This window comes from Balaenoptera physalus (assembly GCF_965194825.1).
Source record: "Balaenoptera physalus genome assembly, chromosome: 1".
In the NCBI taxonomy this organism is placed as follows: Eukaryota; Metazoa; Chordata; class Mammalia; order Artiodactyla; family Balaenopteridae; genus Balaenoptera; species Balaenoptera physalus.
In genome coordinates this window covers 175223478-175240402 of record NC_138882.1, presented here as the reverse complement: position 1 = coordinate 175240402, position 16925 = coordinate 175223478, and the positions used below count along the sequence as shown (strand labels likewise).

Genomic DNA, 16925 nt, shown 5'->3' with positions numbered 1-16925 from the left:
GAGGTGGAGGGAGCAGCAGGTCTGAGGTGGGGTGGGCTGACACGTGCTCAGGGATTTGGGGAAACTGCAGGGATGGCCAGAAGCAGGCCAGCCTACAGGCAGTGAATTGGGGCAACACAGGGAGTCCAGGCAGGCCTGCCTAGAAGGACCTCTCAACAGTGACAGAAAGCACGTGGTAAACCCTTCTCAGGCACAGGCACTGTGACTGGCTCTGTCTCCTAGAACTCACCGTGAGCCCGAGAGATGGCATCACTGCTCTCAGTTCAGCCTCCTGCCCTCAACCCCGCGACACTAAGCCAGGCTGGATACTCTGTGCTGTCTCCTGCTCCACGCAGCAGTCAGGCAAATGGGACAGAAAGGACAGTATCACAGCCAAGATGAGCAGACAGATGTCTATTAAGTTTTGTACTATAGTCACGTTAGCATGTAGAACATCAGCCGAGAACCTAACTGCTCAACAGAACGTAACATGGATTGGGCACTGCCCACAGAATTCCGGAGGCCCTGTCTTCCCCCAAACCCAATCCATTTAAGACAAGCTTCTTTTAGCTGTTACGTAACTTCCCTCCCCGCTGTCCTGGGGAGGGGGAGGTTTGCATGATCGGTTATGGGGTGTATGTTACAGGGGGAGCATGTTATGGGGGCAGAGTCAGGATTCAGTTCCAGAAGTTAACCCCTCAGTCTTTGCTTTCCATGACCTAGGCTTCCTGAAGACTGCGGGCAGGAAGGAACAGGCCCAGGCAGGGGTCAGGCCAGCAGAGGACCCGGGGGATGTGGGCACCACGGCTCAGTGAAATGCATGTGGTCCAGGAACCAGTCAGCCAAGGCAGGAGGAGCCAGAGTGGGCACTGCTTCTGGGCTCATGGCCTCCCTCCCACAAAGAGGGTTCTGGTCCCTCTCTTCATGCAGTAGACGTGCTTCTCTCAGAAGGGGTTGCGGCCCCTGGGCCCAGTGCAGGTTAGCAGTAGACCTGGAGCAGGGGTGCCCCTGAAGAGTCTGTGTCGGTGCCCTGGAAGGATGAGTCGTGGCTGGCTTGGTATCCTGAAGGGAAAGGGAGCAGGAAACAGAGGCTCAGAGATGGGGAGGGGCTCATGCAAGTCCCTCAGGCAGGGAGAAACCTGCTGAGAAGGAGCAGAGGGGGACTTGAGCCTGGGTCAGTCTGATCCTGGCTGGGTGATCCACTCAGTTTCTTGACCTCTCTGAACCCCAGTCTCGCTCTCTAAAGGGTAATAACCCTGCTCCCAGGGGCTTGTAAAAGCCAACAGGATAGCAGTAGAAACCACACATGGTGCCTTCTCAGCACCAATGGATGGCCCTCCTCACCCGCCCTCCATTTTCCTCTCCAGTGACCTGGGTTTAGATGCAGGTTCTGGGCACCTGCCCCCCGCCCCCCCACCCCTGCTGGTTCAGGGGCATCCCCCTGAATCTCTCCCAGCTGAACCTTTAAGCCAGTTTGCAGAACTGGGATGGGGTATAAGGCTGCTCAGGCTTCTCGTCCCTTTCTGATCCCATCCTCACCCACCCCAGGAGGAAGCTGGGAGAGGGGCAGGTGGGGGGCTGCTAGGGCAGTCCCCTCTCCTCTCCACACTCTCATGTCAGGACCAAACCTGGGGCTCCATAAGGCCTCAGCTTCCTGGCGATGGCATCTGCGGTTGTCTCCTGGGAGATCTGCACTGTGAGTTCTAGGGAGGGAACATGAAGGGGCAGTGGTCATTATCACATCCTTTGAACCCTATTCCCCACTTCTGCCCCCAGCCGAGAGAGAGAGAGAGAGAGAGAGAGAGAGAGAGAGGAGAGAGAGAGAGAGAGAGAGAGAGTGTGAGTGTGTGTGTGTGTGTGTGTGTGTGTGTGTCTGTCTGTCTGTCTGTCTGTCTGTCTGTGCAGGGATGAATGGGTGGGTAGGGGTTCTGGTTAGGCCAGGCCAGGTAAGAGGTCCAAATTCGCATGGGTTCCTGGGTCCTGTTAACTAGGCTAGCTGGTTGGGCCTGAAAGCTACTCTGGCAGGTGGCAGCAGGGGACAGAAAGAACCTGTTAGGGGATGTAGAAGAGTGGAGAAAAAGGAGGAGGAAAGCTGGGACTGGCTGAGGGTGGACCCACAGTGGCCAAAGACCCCAGTGCAACCCTCCCTGTCCAGAGCCTCCTCTACTCTGCCCCTCAGCCCTGTGGGGCCCCACCTACCATCCTGGCTGAGCCCTGAGCCCACCATGGTCTCATGGCCACTGTCAGGGGCAGGGGCAGCAGAGGCAGCCACCCTGGTTGAGCGCCCCTCTGTGGTCTGCGGGCGGGCACGGCTCTTGCGGGTACTGATGCGAATGATGCCGCGTACCAGGCGGCCCTCAGCGTCCTGCTCATCCAGGTGGTAGTCCTGGGTGATGCTGCTGATAAGGTCCGATATCTTACTGGTCTTCTCCAGGAACACAGTGTCTGAGGTGCACTTGGCCAGCTCGTCGATCTGGTGTACACTGAACAGCTCTGTCAGCTTCTTGAAGATGAGCACATCGATCTCTCGGCTGGACATGGAGCCACTGCCTATCTCGGGCAGGTCCAGGTCCGACTCGTGGAAGGAGTAGTACTCCTCAGAGCCTCGGGGACTGCTGGCAAGGGTGCTGGGCAGGCTGTGCCGCATGGGTGGGGGGTCGGCCAGTGGCTCCTTGCAGCAGGAGTCCGCGTCCGGGGCTGGGGAGGTGGTGCTGCGGTAGGGATACACAGGAATGCCTTTGAGCTTGACGTCAGGGTAGCTGAAGCTGCTACCCATGGCCGACTTGAGCCGCTGGCCATCCCGCCGGCTGGGAGGGGCACGGTCAGGGCTGGGGGGCACTCCGTTGTGCTCCTTGACCCAGTTGGCTTCAGCAGCCCCGTCAGGGGAGTCCCCAGCGGACAAGCAGGGGCTGCAGCCCCGCACACAGGCTCCACAGCGCTGGAGGCAATCCCGGCAGCGGCGGAAGCAGAAGGCAGCCCGGCACCAGTCCCACACCCAGGGTCGCCAGAGCAGGCAGCAGGCTGGGGGCTCAGCAGCCTGCTCAGCAGAGCCAGAGATGAAGGTAAGGCTCTCGGGTCCACGGTGGCCGGGGTCCTTGGGGTCTGGCCTACGGGTGCGGCGGCTCGGTGGGGCCCGGGATGGCTCGTCATATGTCTCCAGGCACAGCTCCGTTGGCCGCTCCCAGGGTCCCAAGCGTGGGGGCCCAGATGATGGGCGGGGGTGTCCAGGGCGGGGCATGGCTCACCGCATGGTTTGCCGTAGCCAGGCACCTGTGGGGGAGAGGCCAGGAAGGAGTCAGGATCAGAGGTCGGCAGCGAGCTCCTGCGCTATGACCTGAGGAGCTTCAGACTTCTGGTTTCTGAGAGGTCTGTGATGTGGATGGGCCCAAGTATGCCCACGAACCCTGTCTAGTATCCCCTTGCTCCCCAGAGAGGAAGTTCTCTCTGTGGTCTAACTATGTATCAGAATCTCCTGGGACTTCACACCCATTGGGATGGTTACTATTAAAAACAGAAATGACAAGCATTGGAGAAGATATGGAGAAGTTGGAACCCTTGTGCATTGCTGGTGGGAATATAGAGTGGTATGGCTGCTGTGGAAAACAGTGTGGAGTTTCCTCGAAAAGTTAAACATAAAATTACCATCTGATCCAGCAATATCACTTCTGCATATATACTCAAAATGATTGAAAACAGGCACTCAAGCAGATACTGGTACACCAATGTTCACAGCAGCATTATTCACAATAGGCAGAGATGGAAACAACCCAAATGTTCATTGATGGATGAAAGAATAAACAAAATGAGGTCTATACACACAATGGAATATTATTCAGCCCTAAAAAGAAATGAAATTCGGATACACGCTATAACATTGATAAGCCTTGAGACATTACGCTACATGAAATAAGCCTAAAACAAAAGGACAAATATTGTATGGTCCCACTTATATGAAATATCTAGAACAGTCAAATTCACAGAGACAGAAAGTAGAATGGTAGTTGCTGGAGATGGGGGAGAATGGAAAGTTAGTATATAACGGGTAGAGTTTCAGTTTGGGAAGATGAAAAAGTTCTAGAGATGGATGGTGGTGATGGTTATACAACAGTGTGAATGTGTTTAATGTCACAGGACTATAACGTTAAAATTACTTTAAAAAATTAAAATGGTAAATTTTATGCATATTTTACCATATAAAAAGAAAAATCTCCTGAGATCTCACTTTCTGGGCAATGGTCTCCCTGAGCTTCTTCCCACTGTTGGTAAGCCCAGCAGCACAGAGCCTCTGAGGCTGCTCAACAAATGCCTTTCCATTGACTTGCTACAGAACCTGATCATTACCACCTTCCCTTTCTTCCCCTCCTCTTTCAGATCAGACATGGGAATCAACAGGTCCCCCGTCAATGTTTCAGTATGGCTCAGATTTGCTCTCCTATCAACATTTAACATCAAGCACTGTTTTGCTTCCTTTGACTAGACGAGAAAGCCAAGCCTCAAAATACATCTTCTTTCCCTTTTCGACTTGGTTGCTAGCAAGCTCAGAGCTAAGATTTCACTGAACCTGGCCCTGTGTTAGGTACAGAAGAACCAAAAATGAATGAACTATAGGCGCTGTTCCTGTGATTCACACATGGTTTTGCAGGGAAAACAGATGCTCAAAAGCTCATGAGCTGGAACACGTAGGATATATGGGGCGTCATGGGAGTAAACAACTCTGCCTGCGGGAACATTACGTAGTGATGTACTTGGGAGGGTCCTTGATCACATGTAGGGGTGTGCTGGGGAGTAACTATCCTTAGCCTGGATTTTCTGAGACATTAATGTCTTAACTTTTTATTTATCCCTGATTTAATGGCACTAGTGTCCTAGAACTGGTGATGTGAAAGGAACCTGGGACTGGGCATCAGGATATCTGTATCCTAGTCCCAGTTCTGGCTCTAATAGGCAATGTGCTTTGGGCAAATCAATGCTACCTCCCTAAACTGGCCCACCACCATCTCTCACCCACATACTGTCAAGGCCCCCATCCTGGCTACCTCTATTCCCTTCTACTTATGGCAGCCAGTGACAATTTAAAACAACAACAACAACAACAAAACACAAATCTGGAGAAACTTGGCAGACACTACTTTAATCAAATGATCAAAATTAACATTATTAATAATGGGACAAACTGACATGATGTGTCTCCTGATACTATGCACTAAAAAGGACACAGCATCGCTTATGGAGTAGTCCTGCCAAAAATGTATAACCTGAATGTAATCATGAAGAAACATCAGACAAGCCCAAGTTAAGGGACATGACACTAAATGGACTGTGTGATCCTGAATTGAATCCTGGATCACAAGGAGAAATTGGATAATTGGTAAAATTTAAAAATAGACTGTATATTATTTAATAGTATTAACGTCAATGTTAAATTTCCAATGTTAAATAAGACAATGTTCTTATTCTTAGGCAACATATACTGAAGCATTTAGGGGTAAAGAAGAATGATGTCTGCAACCTAACCTCAAAGGGTTCCCCCCAAAACAGAAGGTATATGTGTGTAGACAGAGAAAAGGAGGGAATGTTAGCCATGGTGAGTGCAGATGAGGAGGATACAGGAATTCTTTAACTATTCCTGCAACTCTTCAACCCATTCCCCCAGCCCCACTCAGCGGTCCTTCTCCAAGGACACTCTAGAACCTCAACTCAGATGGGAGCCCCTCTCCCCACAGCATTCTGTTGGGATCTTGGTCAGCTGAGTTGGCTTTGAACCCAGTGTTTGAAGATAAGCCTATATGACCCCAAGGGGCAGGGACTGTGTCTGATTCCTTTCTGCATCAGTGTCTGGAACAAGCTTGGTACAGTAAGTACTTCAGGAGACTAATACATTCTGTGTGACCTCTGGGTAGAACCAGGACCATTAGGTAGAAAGAGAAAGGACTTAGGCTCCAGGCTGACCAGAGTGGGGGGAGCAGCAGTCTGGCAAGAGTAAGGTGAAGTCCCCCTCCAAAGGTGTGCAAACTGAAATTGTAACAGGTGACTTGAAAGTCCCTCACAATCCAGAGAGGCAAGCGGTTAAAAACCTTTGCCTGGGTTTGAGCAATGTTGGGGTGGGTATGGATTTATTCATTCACTCATTTATGAATATTTACTGAGAGCCTGCTGTATGCCAGACACTTCTAAATTCCGTGGATAAAGTGGTAAAACAGACAAAATTCCCTAACCTCAGGAGTTTGCCTTCTAGTAAAAGAGTTAATTATTGAAAGCTTACATTATTCTCAGTGCTTTAAATGTATTCAACTAATTAATTCTCACAACCCTATTTGTAGGTATTATTGTTGTTGTTGTTATACAGAGGCACAGAGAGGTTAACTAAGTTGTCCAAAGCCACACAGCTGTTTGAATGCAAGTGGCCTGGCCCAGACTCTTATCCACTACCCCATCCCATCTATTATTTGGGAGGAAGGGGGCAAAGTGGTCAGCTGCCAGCTCCATGGGTGAGCCTGTGCTCAAGGAGGGCCTGCATAGGGAGAGCCCTGAGTCTTTCAGGCTCAGCCCTTGGATCAGGAGGGTGGGCACATCTACACTGTTTGAACCACACTGAGCTCTGGGGTACCTGGGGTTTGTAAGAACAACAAGAGGTTATTGTTCATGGTCTTGGTTACTGTCTCCTCCTCTACCTCCAAGGTTTTAGCAGTCGCTACCATTCATTAAATTCATCCAACAAATATTTTCTGAGCACCTACCATGTGCTCAGCACTGTACTAAATGCTGAGGAAGCAGCAGCAAATGGGCCAGAAATAGGCTCCAGCGCAAGAGGACTTTTGCTTTATTTAACACTCACAATTGCCCGGCAAGTATTATATCTCCACTTTACAGGTCAGGAATCTGAAGCTCAGAGAGGTGAAGTGACTTGCCCAGAGACACCTAGCTGGAAAGGAATGGAGCTGGATTTGTACTGTGGTCCGCCAGACTCTGGAGCCCCTGTACTTTGCTCTGTGCCACACATCTCGGGGGGGGGGGCGGGGGGGGATGGAAGAAAGGGGGACAAGACCTGGGGTAAGGACAGTGCTTGGCTTCAGTTTTCCCCTCCTTTCTAGGCCCTAAACCCTCCTAAAGTCAATCTCAGCCCATTTTGTCCTGGCTGTATCTCTCCCTCACTGCTGCTGCCCCCACCTCCAAAATCCTCGGAACACCAGTCTCTTGGTTTATCAGGGGCTCCTGTTGTGGCCTGGGGTAAGACTCCTGGCCTCAGTTTTCTCGTCTTTAACAAGGGGAGTGAGGAGTATCTTCAGGGGCCACCTTGGGGTTTAAATGAGATCTTACTGCGCAGGGGCCTTAGAGCTGTGCCTGGCACCTGGGAGGGGCTGGGTCAATGGGCGCCCCAAGGCACTGCAGGGATCCTCCTCAGGGTCAGAAGCTCCCAGGCCCCAGGCACACCCTCCCCAAACTTCTAATTGATGCTCTCCCACTCCCCCTTAGTCCCTGAGAACACACATACTCCGAGGCCTGTCTCTGTCCCATCCCCTTCTTCCGAAGGTGCTCAGGTCAGGACCGGCCGCACCAGCCTGTGTCCCACCCACTCGAGTCTTGCACACCCAGCCGAGAGGGGCACCCCAGCCCTGCTCACGAAACAGCCGTCGGCTCTCGTGCCCGGCATCCGTGCACCCTTGATCTCCTGCCCCAAAGGCTCAGCCCGGGACTCCCGCATCCTCGGGCACCTAGTCCCGGGGGCAAGGGAGAAGCAGACCCCGGCACTGCCGCTCGGACTAGCATGGCCCCTACACCAGCAATGCCCTCGGGGCAAGCACCAGCTTCGCCAGCTGCAGGGGCCCTCTTCCCGCGGGCGGACCCAGCCTCTCGACACTGTTCCTCAGGGTGTGCACGGCCCCCTCTCCCCTCCCGCCCCCGCCTCCCCAGCAAGCACGGCTCCCACCCCAAGCCAGCGCAGCCCTAAGGGCGAACACGGCCCCCTCACCCCAGTTTGCCCGCCCAGACCAGGCGCCCGCTCAGGCCGCTCCCTGGCCGGGCCCGGCCCGCGCACCCCGGAAGTGGGAGGGTGGCACCGGAGGAACCGGCCCCGGGACCCTCGCTCGCCCGGGCGTAGCCTCGGGGGGTCTCTCCACACCGGTGCCGCCTTGGTTCGCGCCCCCTCGGGCCCGCGCGGGGCTTACCTGTCCCGCCAGGTGAGCCGCCTCCAGCTCGGCCCCTCCCCCCGCCCCCCTCGCCGCTCACCTGGGGCGCAGGTGAGCGTCTCGCGGGAGCGCTGCACGGGTAGCCGCTGGGGACACACTTCCTGCCTCCGCGAAGCGCCTCCGCCGCGCACCTGGGCCGAGGCCCCGCCCCGGGAGCTGGGCGGGTACTGCGGCCGGGCTCTGGCACTCGGTCCGCGGACTGCGAGAGCAGCGCTCGGCCTAGTCCGGATAAGTGAGGTGTGGCGGGCACGGTGGACAGAGGCCGGGGCTCAGTTTGCTTTTCTATTAAATGGACAGATGGGCCCAGCAATCTCTGAGCTGCTGCGGAGGACTTGCCGGGCCTTAAAGGCTAAGCTCGAAGGGCATGTCTCCTGAAACTCCTTCCCTGACGCCTACGCCTGTCTGGTTTTCTCTGTACTCCTTATCATAATACTCAGCACACTGTTTTCTTGTCTTCCGTCTCCTCCTTTAGCCTCTGACTAGGGTATGCTCTTGTTCCCAAATGTCCCGGGTGCCCAGAGCAGGACCTGGCACATCCTAGGCGCTCAGCAGATATTCTCTACTGATTGAATCGTTGGGACCTGATTTCTCCGTTTGTCCTGAGGCAGAACTGGGGGCCTGGTTCCTCTGCTCTGATCAGTTCACCTTCTCTTTTCCAGGAAATCTGCAGAGGAAGACAGAGGCCTCTGCTCTGGGGGGGGTGGAGGAGGAGACTGGGCTGTGCAGTCCTGAAACATCCCAGATCAGCAGAGGTGGCCACAATGGGCCATGATCACCGCATCCCATGGGGTCTCTGGAAGAGGCAACATCATTGGGTGGCAAGAGTCAGGGGTCAGATTATTCTGGGTTCCTGCTCCCCTTAATACCAACTTAATAACAACAATAGCACCAATAAACAAGTGACTTTTAGGGAACATCTCCAGGATCCATGCTAACCCCCTTACTTGCATAGTATTATTTAGCCCTTACACCTGAGGATTACACCTCAGGTGTTATCATTCCCATTTTACAGGTGAGGAAACTGAGACTTAGGACGGGGAGATTATTTGCTCAGGCAGTTGGCCCAAATGGTGTGACTTTGGGCAAGACACTTCCTTCTCTAAGCCTCATCTGTGGAGATAATAGTACCTCTCTCAAACTGGGAGAATTAAAAAAGATAATGGATGCAAAATGAGATAAAGGATATGGGAAGAGATCACTGGAGTAAGGACTGGTAAGTGGGAGGAATTCAGTACTGCCTAGACCCCTTCCCTCCAGGTGTACCAAAGATACACAACCTCCTAAGCCTAGATGGAGATACTGCCAATTAGGACAGTATCTTTGTCTGCCCTGTTTGAGTTGCCTAGTCCTCTCCTTGCCCAACCAGGGTGGGACACTCCTTGGAAGCTAATTCCCATGGCAACTGGGGGGTTTCCTTCCCTATCTCACCTCTCAGGACACCATTGTCTCATTCCACAGGTGCCCTGCCATGTGCACAGAGTAGATGCTCAATTTCCACCAGAGACCCTCCTTGGCAGTCCCTCCCACCACATCTTGTTCACATTCTCACCTGGGGCAAGTGGCCGTTGTACCTTCATTTGGAGCTCAGAAAGTGAGTCACATAGTGTACAATTGAATATCTGTGTGCCCTAAGACCCAGTAAGTGCATTCCTGTGTTACAGACACAAGAATTTCACACATATGCCAAGAGAAATGTACAAGAATGGTAGTAGAAACGTTGTTCACAGTAGCCCCAAACTGAAAACATCCAAATGCCATTGACAGGAGGTAAAGAAACGTGGAATAATTATATAGCAGTAGAAAATGAATGAAAAATAGCAGTATGGCTGGATCATGGTGATATAATACTGAGTGAAAAAAATGCAAGTCCCAGAAGAGTGCATGTGGAATGGTATCCTATTCATAAAGTTCAAATACAACTAGAAGTACTATATTTAGGCATAATATTGGGTTGAACCATATGAAGTTGCTGTTTTTGACCTGTTTTGACCTAAAAAAAGGGGGAGAGGGCAAATTCAGAAGGTTAAACCTAATTTATGTGTGAAAAAAAAACTTAAAAAAAAAGGCAAGAGAATGAGGAGCACAGAATTCAGAATAGTGATTGCCTGGGGGTGGGGTAGTGGAGGGGTCAGGAATGGTGGGGAACCATAAGTAGATTTAATTTTTAGTGATGTTCTGATTCTTGTGTTGGATTCAAGGACTTTCATTTTATCATGAATGAATGAGTGCATGAAAAAAATAACTTATGCTGTAACTAAATAATTAAGGGCACGGTTACTTGCCAGGTTTTCAAGGTAGCAAAAATCCAAGCATCTGGAATCTTATTCAGTTTTCCCCCATTCATTTATTCATTCTTTTCTTTTAAAGATTAAAGTATAATTTACATACAGTAAAATTTACCTTTTTTAGGGTACAGTTCTGTGAGTTTTGAAAAATACATACAGTTGCATAACCACCACCACAAGTCAAAATATAGATCAATTTCATCACCCCCCCCCCAAATTTCCCTAAACCCTTCTGCAATCAGTTCCTCCCCACTATCTCAGCCCTTGGCAACCACTGATCTTTCTTCTGTCTTCATAGTTTTGCTTTTTCCAGACCACGTTTAGTAAAAGTACATTGCAAAATTCTGATTGTGTAGTACCTAAAATGCTGTAGATTAATAAGTAGGAACATGATGATTGAAGCAGCTCAGAACTACTTTCTTTGTCTAGAAAGGAAAAAAAAGAAAAAAGGGGAAGGAAGGGAAATATGATCTCTGAACCTCTGCCTGCACTTGCTGATGTGTGAGGGAACCTTTCTCTGGAGCCCCTGCCTCTCACCAGCTGTGGGGCCTTGGAGAAGCCACTTCCCTTCTCCTCATCTGTAAAATGGAGATGATAATATTTCCTCCTCCAGAGTGTTTTGTGGAGTACTTTGCAAAAGGCACAAGTTAGCTGGTATTTTAATCATAGCCACACTGAAACCTCTCTCCTCATCTGCCCTTCTCCCTCCCACATTCAAATACACTGGGCCTTGTTCCCAAGGGCCCATACCCCTGCCACAGTGTATACTGAAAAACTCTGTCAAAAACTGATGACAGTGTAGGTATATACTAAAAATAACTGAAAACAGGTACTTATACGCCAGTGTTCATTGCAGCACTATTCACCATAGCCAAACGGTGGAAAACTCAAGTGTCTATCAACAGATGAGTGGATAAACAAAATATGGTATATACGCACATCGGAGTATTATTTAGCCATGAAACGAATGAAGTTCTGATACATGCTACAGCATAGATGAACCTTGAAGACATCATGCTAAGTAAAATAAGCCAGACACAGAAGGACAAATATTGTGATTCCACTTATATTAAATATTCAGAATAAACAAATTCATAGAGACAGGTATTAGAGGTTTCCAGGGGCTGGAGAGAGGGAGGAATTGGGAGTTATTGCTTAATGGGTACAGAGCTTCTATTTGGGATGATGAAAAATTTTGGAAATAGAAAATGGTGATGGTTGCACAACAGTGTGAATGTAATTAATGCCACTGAATTGTAACTTAAAAATGGGCAAAATGGCAATTTTTCTGTATATATATATATATATATTTTTTGGTTGTTTTTGTTTGTTTGTTTACCGCAATTTAAAAAGCCCCCAATGGGCTTCCCTGGTGGCGCAGTGGTTAAGAATCTGCCTGCCATTGCAGGGGACACGGGTTTGAGCCCTGGTCCGGGAAGATCCCACATGCTGTGGAGCAACTTAGCCCGTGTGCCACAACTACTGAGCCTGTGCTCTAGAGCCCGCGAGCCACAACTACTGAGCCCACGTGCCAAAACTACTGAAGCCCGTGCACAGCAGCAAAGACCCAATGCAGCCAAAAATAAATAAATTTTAAAAAAAGAAAAGAGAAGATTAAAAAAAAAAAGTCCCCAACGGGATTCCCTGGCGGTCCACTGCTTAGGACTTGGTGTTTTCACTGCTGAGGGCCTGGGTTCAATCCCTGGTCGGGGAACTAAGATCCTGGCTTGGCCAAAAAAAAAAAAAAAAAGCCCCCAAACTGATGACATTCTTTGAAAACGAAACAAGGTACCTTATGGGTCCAGCATTTAGCATAACAAAGGAGAGAAGTCTATTGGAGTGAAGTTTCCAGATAACAGTCCACCTCTCCTGTGCACTTCTCTTTACAGTTTACAAAGCAAACTCCTTTAAATTTGATCCTTACAACAGCCCTAGAGGTAGCCATGGTCATATTCATTTTACAGATGGGGAAACTGAGACACATCAAGGTCCCAAGGCCATACTGTGAGTTAGTAGTGGAGCTGGGTGGGAACCCAGTCCTTCTGGCTCCCCGTAAGAAACACTGTGTCCTCCTCCTGGCCCTTAAAGCTGTGTCTGGGCTTCTTTCTAAGCAGAAAGTCCTGCCTTTCTAACCACCTGAGTTCAGTTTTTCCTCTTGGCCACAATTGGGGGCCATTGTCCTGATCCTCTGCTTCCACTGCTGTTGCTCTGTTCTGATCCATGTTTACTTTTCTGGTCTCCTTCCTCGGCCACCATTCAGGCTCCTGGACTGGTGAAAGAATGAGGGGGAGAGGGAGGTGTCAAGGATGGCTGGGGTTCTGGCTTGTGCTAGTGGATGGATGGAGATGACTGGGGAGGGCAGGTTTGGGGTATAAAAGTGTAAACTTGGAGTTAGACCTGTTGAATTTAAGTATTTGTGAGATGGCCAAGAAATATCATGATTGTATATATGGATGACATTCACAGTGGTACTTGGAAGCTATAAGACCTGCAGCTTTGGGTGTGAGGAGAAGCAGTGGGTCAGGGGAGTGTGGATCCATTGGTATGCGCTCCTTGCCTCTGGTGTGCTTCTCCCATAGGGGGCACTAGGGGGCAGCACTCAACGGCAGAAATTGCCAGAACTTCAGAGTCACAGGATCTAAGTTGGAGTCCTAGATATACCCCTGTTCAGCAGCAGTGTGAACTTATCTCTTTGAACCTCAGCGTTTCTCATCCTAAAATGGGATTAATGTGAGGTAGGACAGAATGGTGGTTCAGAGTTTGAACTCTGGAGCCAGGGAGCCTGAATTTATGTCCCAATTCTGCCATTTGCTAGCTGTGTGACTTTGACCACATTATTGAACTTCTCTGTGCCTCAGACGCCTTGTCCACAATGTTAAAGTAGTAATAGTTTCATGTGGTGATTACTACAGAGGCCAGCACATGGTAATTAGATGACAGCTATTTTATTTTAACCCCTTCTTCCTGCCCCCTCTCTGCCTCCCCAGCCATTCTGGGGCCAGGACTCTCAGAGGCCAGACCACTGACTCTGAGAATAAGCAGGAGAACAAATTACTATGACTGACCATAATCATCTACTGTGTGTTAGGTATATTATGAGCCTTATTCCCATTTAATCCTCACAATAACTCAGTGAATATAGATCCCAAATCCTTATTTTATAGCTAAGAAAACAGAGGTTCAGAGATTTAAGCCTCTTGCCCTAGTTCACACAACTAGTTAAGGGGCAGAGCCCAGAACTGAGCCCAAGTTCTTTCTGTTCAGAGCCTGAGCTCTTTGCAGTGACTCCTCTGGATACCACTGAAACTGGGCTCTGGAGAATGCCCCAGGCCCCAGCAGAATGGGGGAATTCTCCCCTCAAGAATTCCCTTCTGTAATCAGCTCTAATTCTACTTACCATACCTCTCTTTCCCAGATATAATTTCCTGGACTTCTGAATGGAATACATGGAATGGAACCACCTGAAAGGGAGCCCCGTGGGAATAGAATGGTGGAGGATGAACAGAATTGGAACATGGAAGTTGAGGCTGTCTTGGCTCTTCTGATTGGTCAGTCTGTCTATATTTGTCAAACAGTGGGCCAATGACTGTTCAGAGTTGCCTCTCGCCTTTCCTTCATTGGCTAAAGGATGGTGTTCCTGGAGGCTGGAGAGAACCAGGGGAGTCCTGGAGTTATGCTGGGGAATGTTGGACAGGTAAACTGGGATCTGGGCTGGGCTGATAATGTGGTTAGAGGTGTAGTTGGAGCCCTGGAGTTCTAAGGAGCTGGGCTATAAGCGCTTCTGGAACTCTAGGTTGGGCTGTTGAGAGGGAGACCCCAGGTCCACCTGACACTGGGGGAATTACTGGGGCTCCCTGGCTTTAGTTTGCATGGCACCCAGTTGCTAGGCCTGGAGGGAGCTGCAGGCCGAGAAGCCATCCTGTACCAGGTTGAGCCGGTGGCTGCTTCTTTGGTTCTGAATTTGGTTCTAAGCTCTAGTAAAGGTATTTTCTGCAGAGTCCTCGTGCTGGAAGAAACTTCATCCAACTCCTTCAGTTTACTGATGAGGAAATAAGGCTCCTGAAGAGAATGGCTTTAGCTGAGGTCACATAGTGAATAAGCAGTGGGCTCTGGAGGAGGTGGTGTCAAGACAGTCTGGGTTCAAATCCTGCCTTTACCACCTAGTGCTTTGTGAGCTGGGGCAGCAACTCAGCCTCTCTGGGCTTTAGCTTCCACATCAGTAAAATCTATTCATTCAGCCCTTCTCTTGCCTAGCCTCCACCTCACCCCCAGTACTGCTCCCTCACTCTCTTACACACACACACACACACACACACACACACACACACACACACAACACACACACACAACACACACACACAGCGGCTTGGACACACATAGCCGATGCTGAGTCTCCCGGTCCCTCACAGGGAACAATAGGCAGCTCTGGCCACTGAACACCACCCCCAATTTCTGGCTCTCTCCCCCCGCCCCCAGCCAGTCTCACATCCCCTGTTAAGCCTTCCCAGAGAGCCCCCAGCTAGAAGGCTGTCTCCCTGAGTTACCGCAGAAGGCTGTCTGAGCCCTCCTCTGATGCTTTCCCTCTCCCCAGACAGGAGCTCCCGGAGAGTAAAGTCTGGTCTGATTCATCTCTGAGTCTCCAGCACCCAGCTCAGGACAGGGTTCAAGGGCTATGGCTGGGAGTGTTTGTGGGAGGAGTAAGTGAAGAAAGCCCCTCCAACCCCTCCCCTTTCTCGGGAGCCCATGACCTTCACCCTCCCAAACCACTGATGTGGCAGAAAGAGCCCGGAGTGGGGACTCACATAGACTTAGGATGAAAACTCAGCCTAGACTCTTCCTAACTGTGGGTACTTGGGAAATGACCTCACTTCTCCGAGCCTCAGTTCCCTCTTCTATAAGTAGCCTTTCTGGGGGGAATGCGGACGTGTAAGCTGAGAACTGGAAGACTTAGACAGAAAGACCTAGAGGAAGAGTCTTCTGGGCAGAGTAAAGAGCTGGTGTGAATGGCGCAAGATGGAGATGAGCTTGGCATGTTCGAGAAACAGAAAGGAAGCTAGCATTGCTGGAGCGCATTGGGCAAGGGGAGAGTGACTGGTGGTGGGGGTGGAGACGTGGCGGGCACTGGACTGCACAGGGCTCGAAGGCCACTGAAGAGTCTGTCTTTTAATCTAAGTGATATAGGAAGTAACTGGAGGATCTCAAGTCGGCGGGGGGTGACTTGATCTGACTAATACCCCAGAAGCTTCACTCTGGTCCCTGTATGATGACTGCCGGAGAGTAAGAGTGGAGGCAGGGAGTCCAGTGAGGAGGCTTTGGGAATAATCCAGGCGAGAGAGACAGTGGCCTGGACCAGGGTGTGCCTGGGAATGAGGTGAGAAGTGGTCAGATACATGATATATTCTGGATGTGGATCCCACAGGACTGGATGTGCCAGACATGGGCAGAGAGGGCTCAGGATGGCCCTTGGTTCAGTTATCTATTGCTGAGAAATAAACCATCCCAAAACTTAGTGGCTTAAAATGATATATTATTTCTAAAAATTCTGTGGTTCAGCGGGGGTCAGCTAGCCAATTCTGCTGGTTTTGCCTGGTGTCGCTTATGGGTCTGCATTCAGCTGGGAGCAGCGGGGGCTCGATTACCACGAGGGCATTGCCTCTCTCAGGACCTCTCTTCACCTGGTCTCTCACCATTCAGAAGTCTGATGCCCAGCCCCACGAGTACGCGCCTCAGGATGGCCCATACTATGGATCCACTGGCAAAGAAGACCTTTAAAGGAGTTTTAGTAGCTGAACTTGTGAGCATTTTTTGGAACATATTTTTTGTTTGAGAAGAAGAACACAAGCCAAGATTTCAGGCAAACAATGAACAAGAAATTCCCCTTCTTCTTGGAAGTTTATTACAAATCCATTGAACATTCTGGAATGTTACAGAATCAAGAGCAAGGTCAAGAAAAGTGGCTTAACAGCAAAAATTGGAAATTTGACCATCGATCAAGGTTTGCCCTATTTCATAGTATCAGGCAAGATTAAAATTCCAAAATTGACATGGATGGATTTTAGAATATTTAAGGTTAAATGTAAATTCTAATTAAGCCAGAGGTTTTGTTCTTTGGACTAGCTGTGAAGAAATTGATGGAAGGTTTTTTTATTATAAATGGAGTTTTGTTTACTACTCAAAATAAAGTGGTTCTCCTTAAAAAAAACAAACTCCCCTATGATTCTGAATACATAAACCTTTCAAAATAGATAAAATAGTAAAACTATTTTAAATATTTATTACATATTTTATATTTATCTATTTTAAATATTTATTACATTTTTTTCTTTTCCATTATAGTTTATTACAAGATATTGAATATAGTACCCTGTGCTATACAGTGGGACCTTGTTGTTTATCTAATTTATCCCCCTCTCCTTTCCCCTTTGGTAACCATGGGTTTGTTTTCTATGTTTGTGAGTCTGTTTCTGGTTTGTAA

General features: G+C 49.6%; 1 protein-coding gene and 1 long non-coding RNA gene across 7 annotated transcripts; one reads left to right on the top strand and one right to left on the bottom strand.

Annotated features, from left to right (window-relative positions):
- Positions 1-378: 378 nt before the first annotated feature.
- On the bottom strand, positions 379-8227 carry KDF1 (keratinocyte differentiation factor 1). 5 transcript variants are annotated; one of them, XM_082440877.1, is made up of 5 exons: positions 8145-8190; positions 6815-6901; positions 2179-3249; positions 1608-1682; positions 379-1041 (listed from the first exon to the last, which is right to left on the bottom strand). In XM_082440877.1, the coding sequence occupies exons 3-5, from the start codon at positions 3215-3217 to the stop codon at positions 959-961; spliced, it is 1197 nt and encodes a 398-aa protein (XP_082297003.1). In that variant the 5' UTR covers positions 3218-3249; positions 6815-6901; positions 8145-8190; the 3' UTR covers positions 379-958. The 5 variants fall into 5 exon arrangements, with proteins under 5 accessions (XP_082297003.1, XP_082297004.1, XP_082297005.1 ...); XM_082440878.1 differs by having other exon boundaries at positions 6815-6897; positions 8145-8170; XM_082440879.1 differs by lacking the exon at positions 8145-8190 and adding an exon at positions 7472-7816.
- Position 8228: 1 nt separating this feature from the next.
- LOC309650340 lies at positions 8229-16341 on the top strand. 2 transcript variants are annotated; one of them, XR_014257531.1, is made up of 4 exons: positions 8229-9378; positions 9624-9756; positions 13866-14144; positions 16004-16341. It is a non-coding gene; the product is annotated as an uncharacterized lncRNA (long non-coding RNA). The 2 variants fall into 2 exon arrangements; XR_014257532.1 differs by having other exon boundaries at positions 8229-9756.
- Positions 16342-16925: the final 584 nt, after the last annotated feature.

Coding starts and splice junctions, on each gene's coding strand:
- KDF1 (XM_082440876.1), bottom strand. CDS start 3,217: ATGCCCCGCCCTGGACACCCCCGCCCATCATCTGGGCCCCCACGCTTG. Junction 1,683..2,178: donor CTCAGGGCTCAGCCAGGATG/GTAGGTGGGGCC, acceptor TTCCCTCCCTAG/AACTCACAGTGCAGATCTCC. Junction 1,042..1,607: donor GAGGCCTTATGGAGCCCCAG/GTTTGGTCCTGA, acceptor CTTTCCCTTCAG/GATACCAAGCCAGCCACGAC.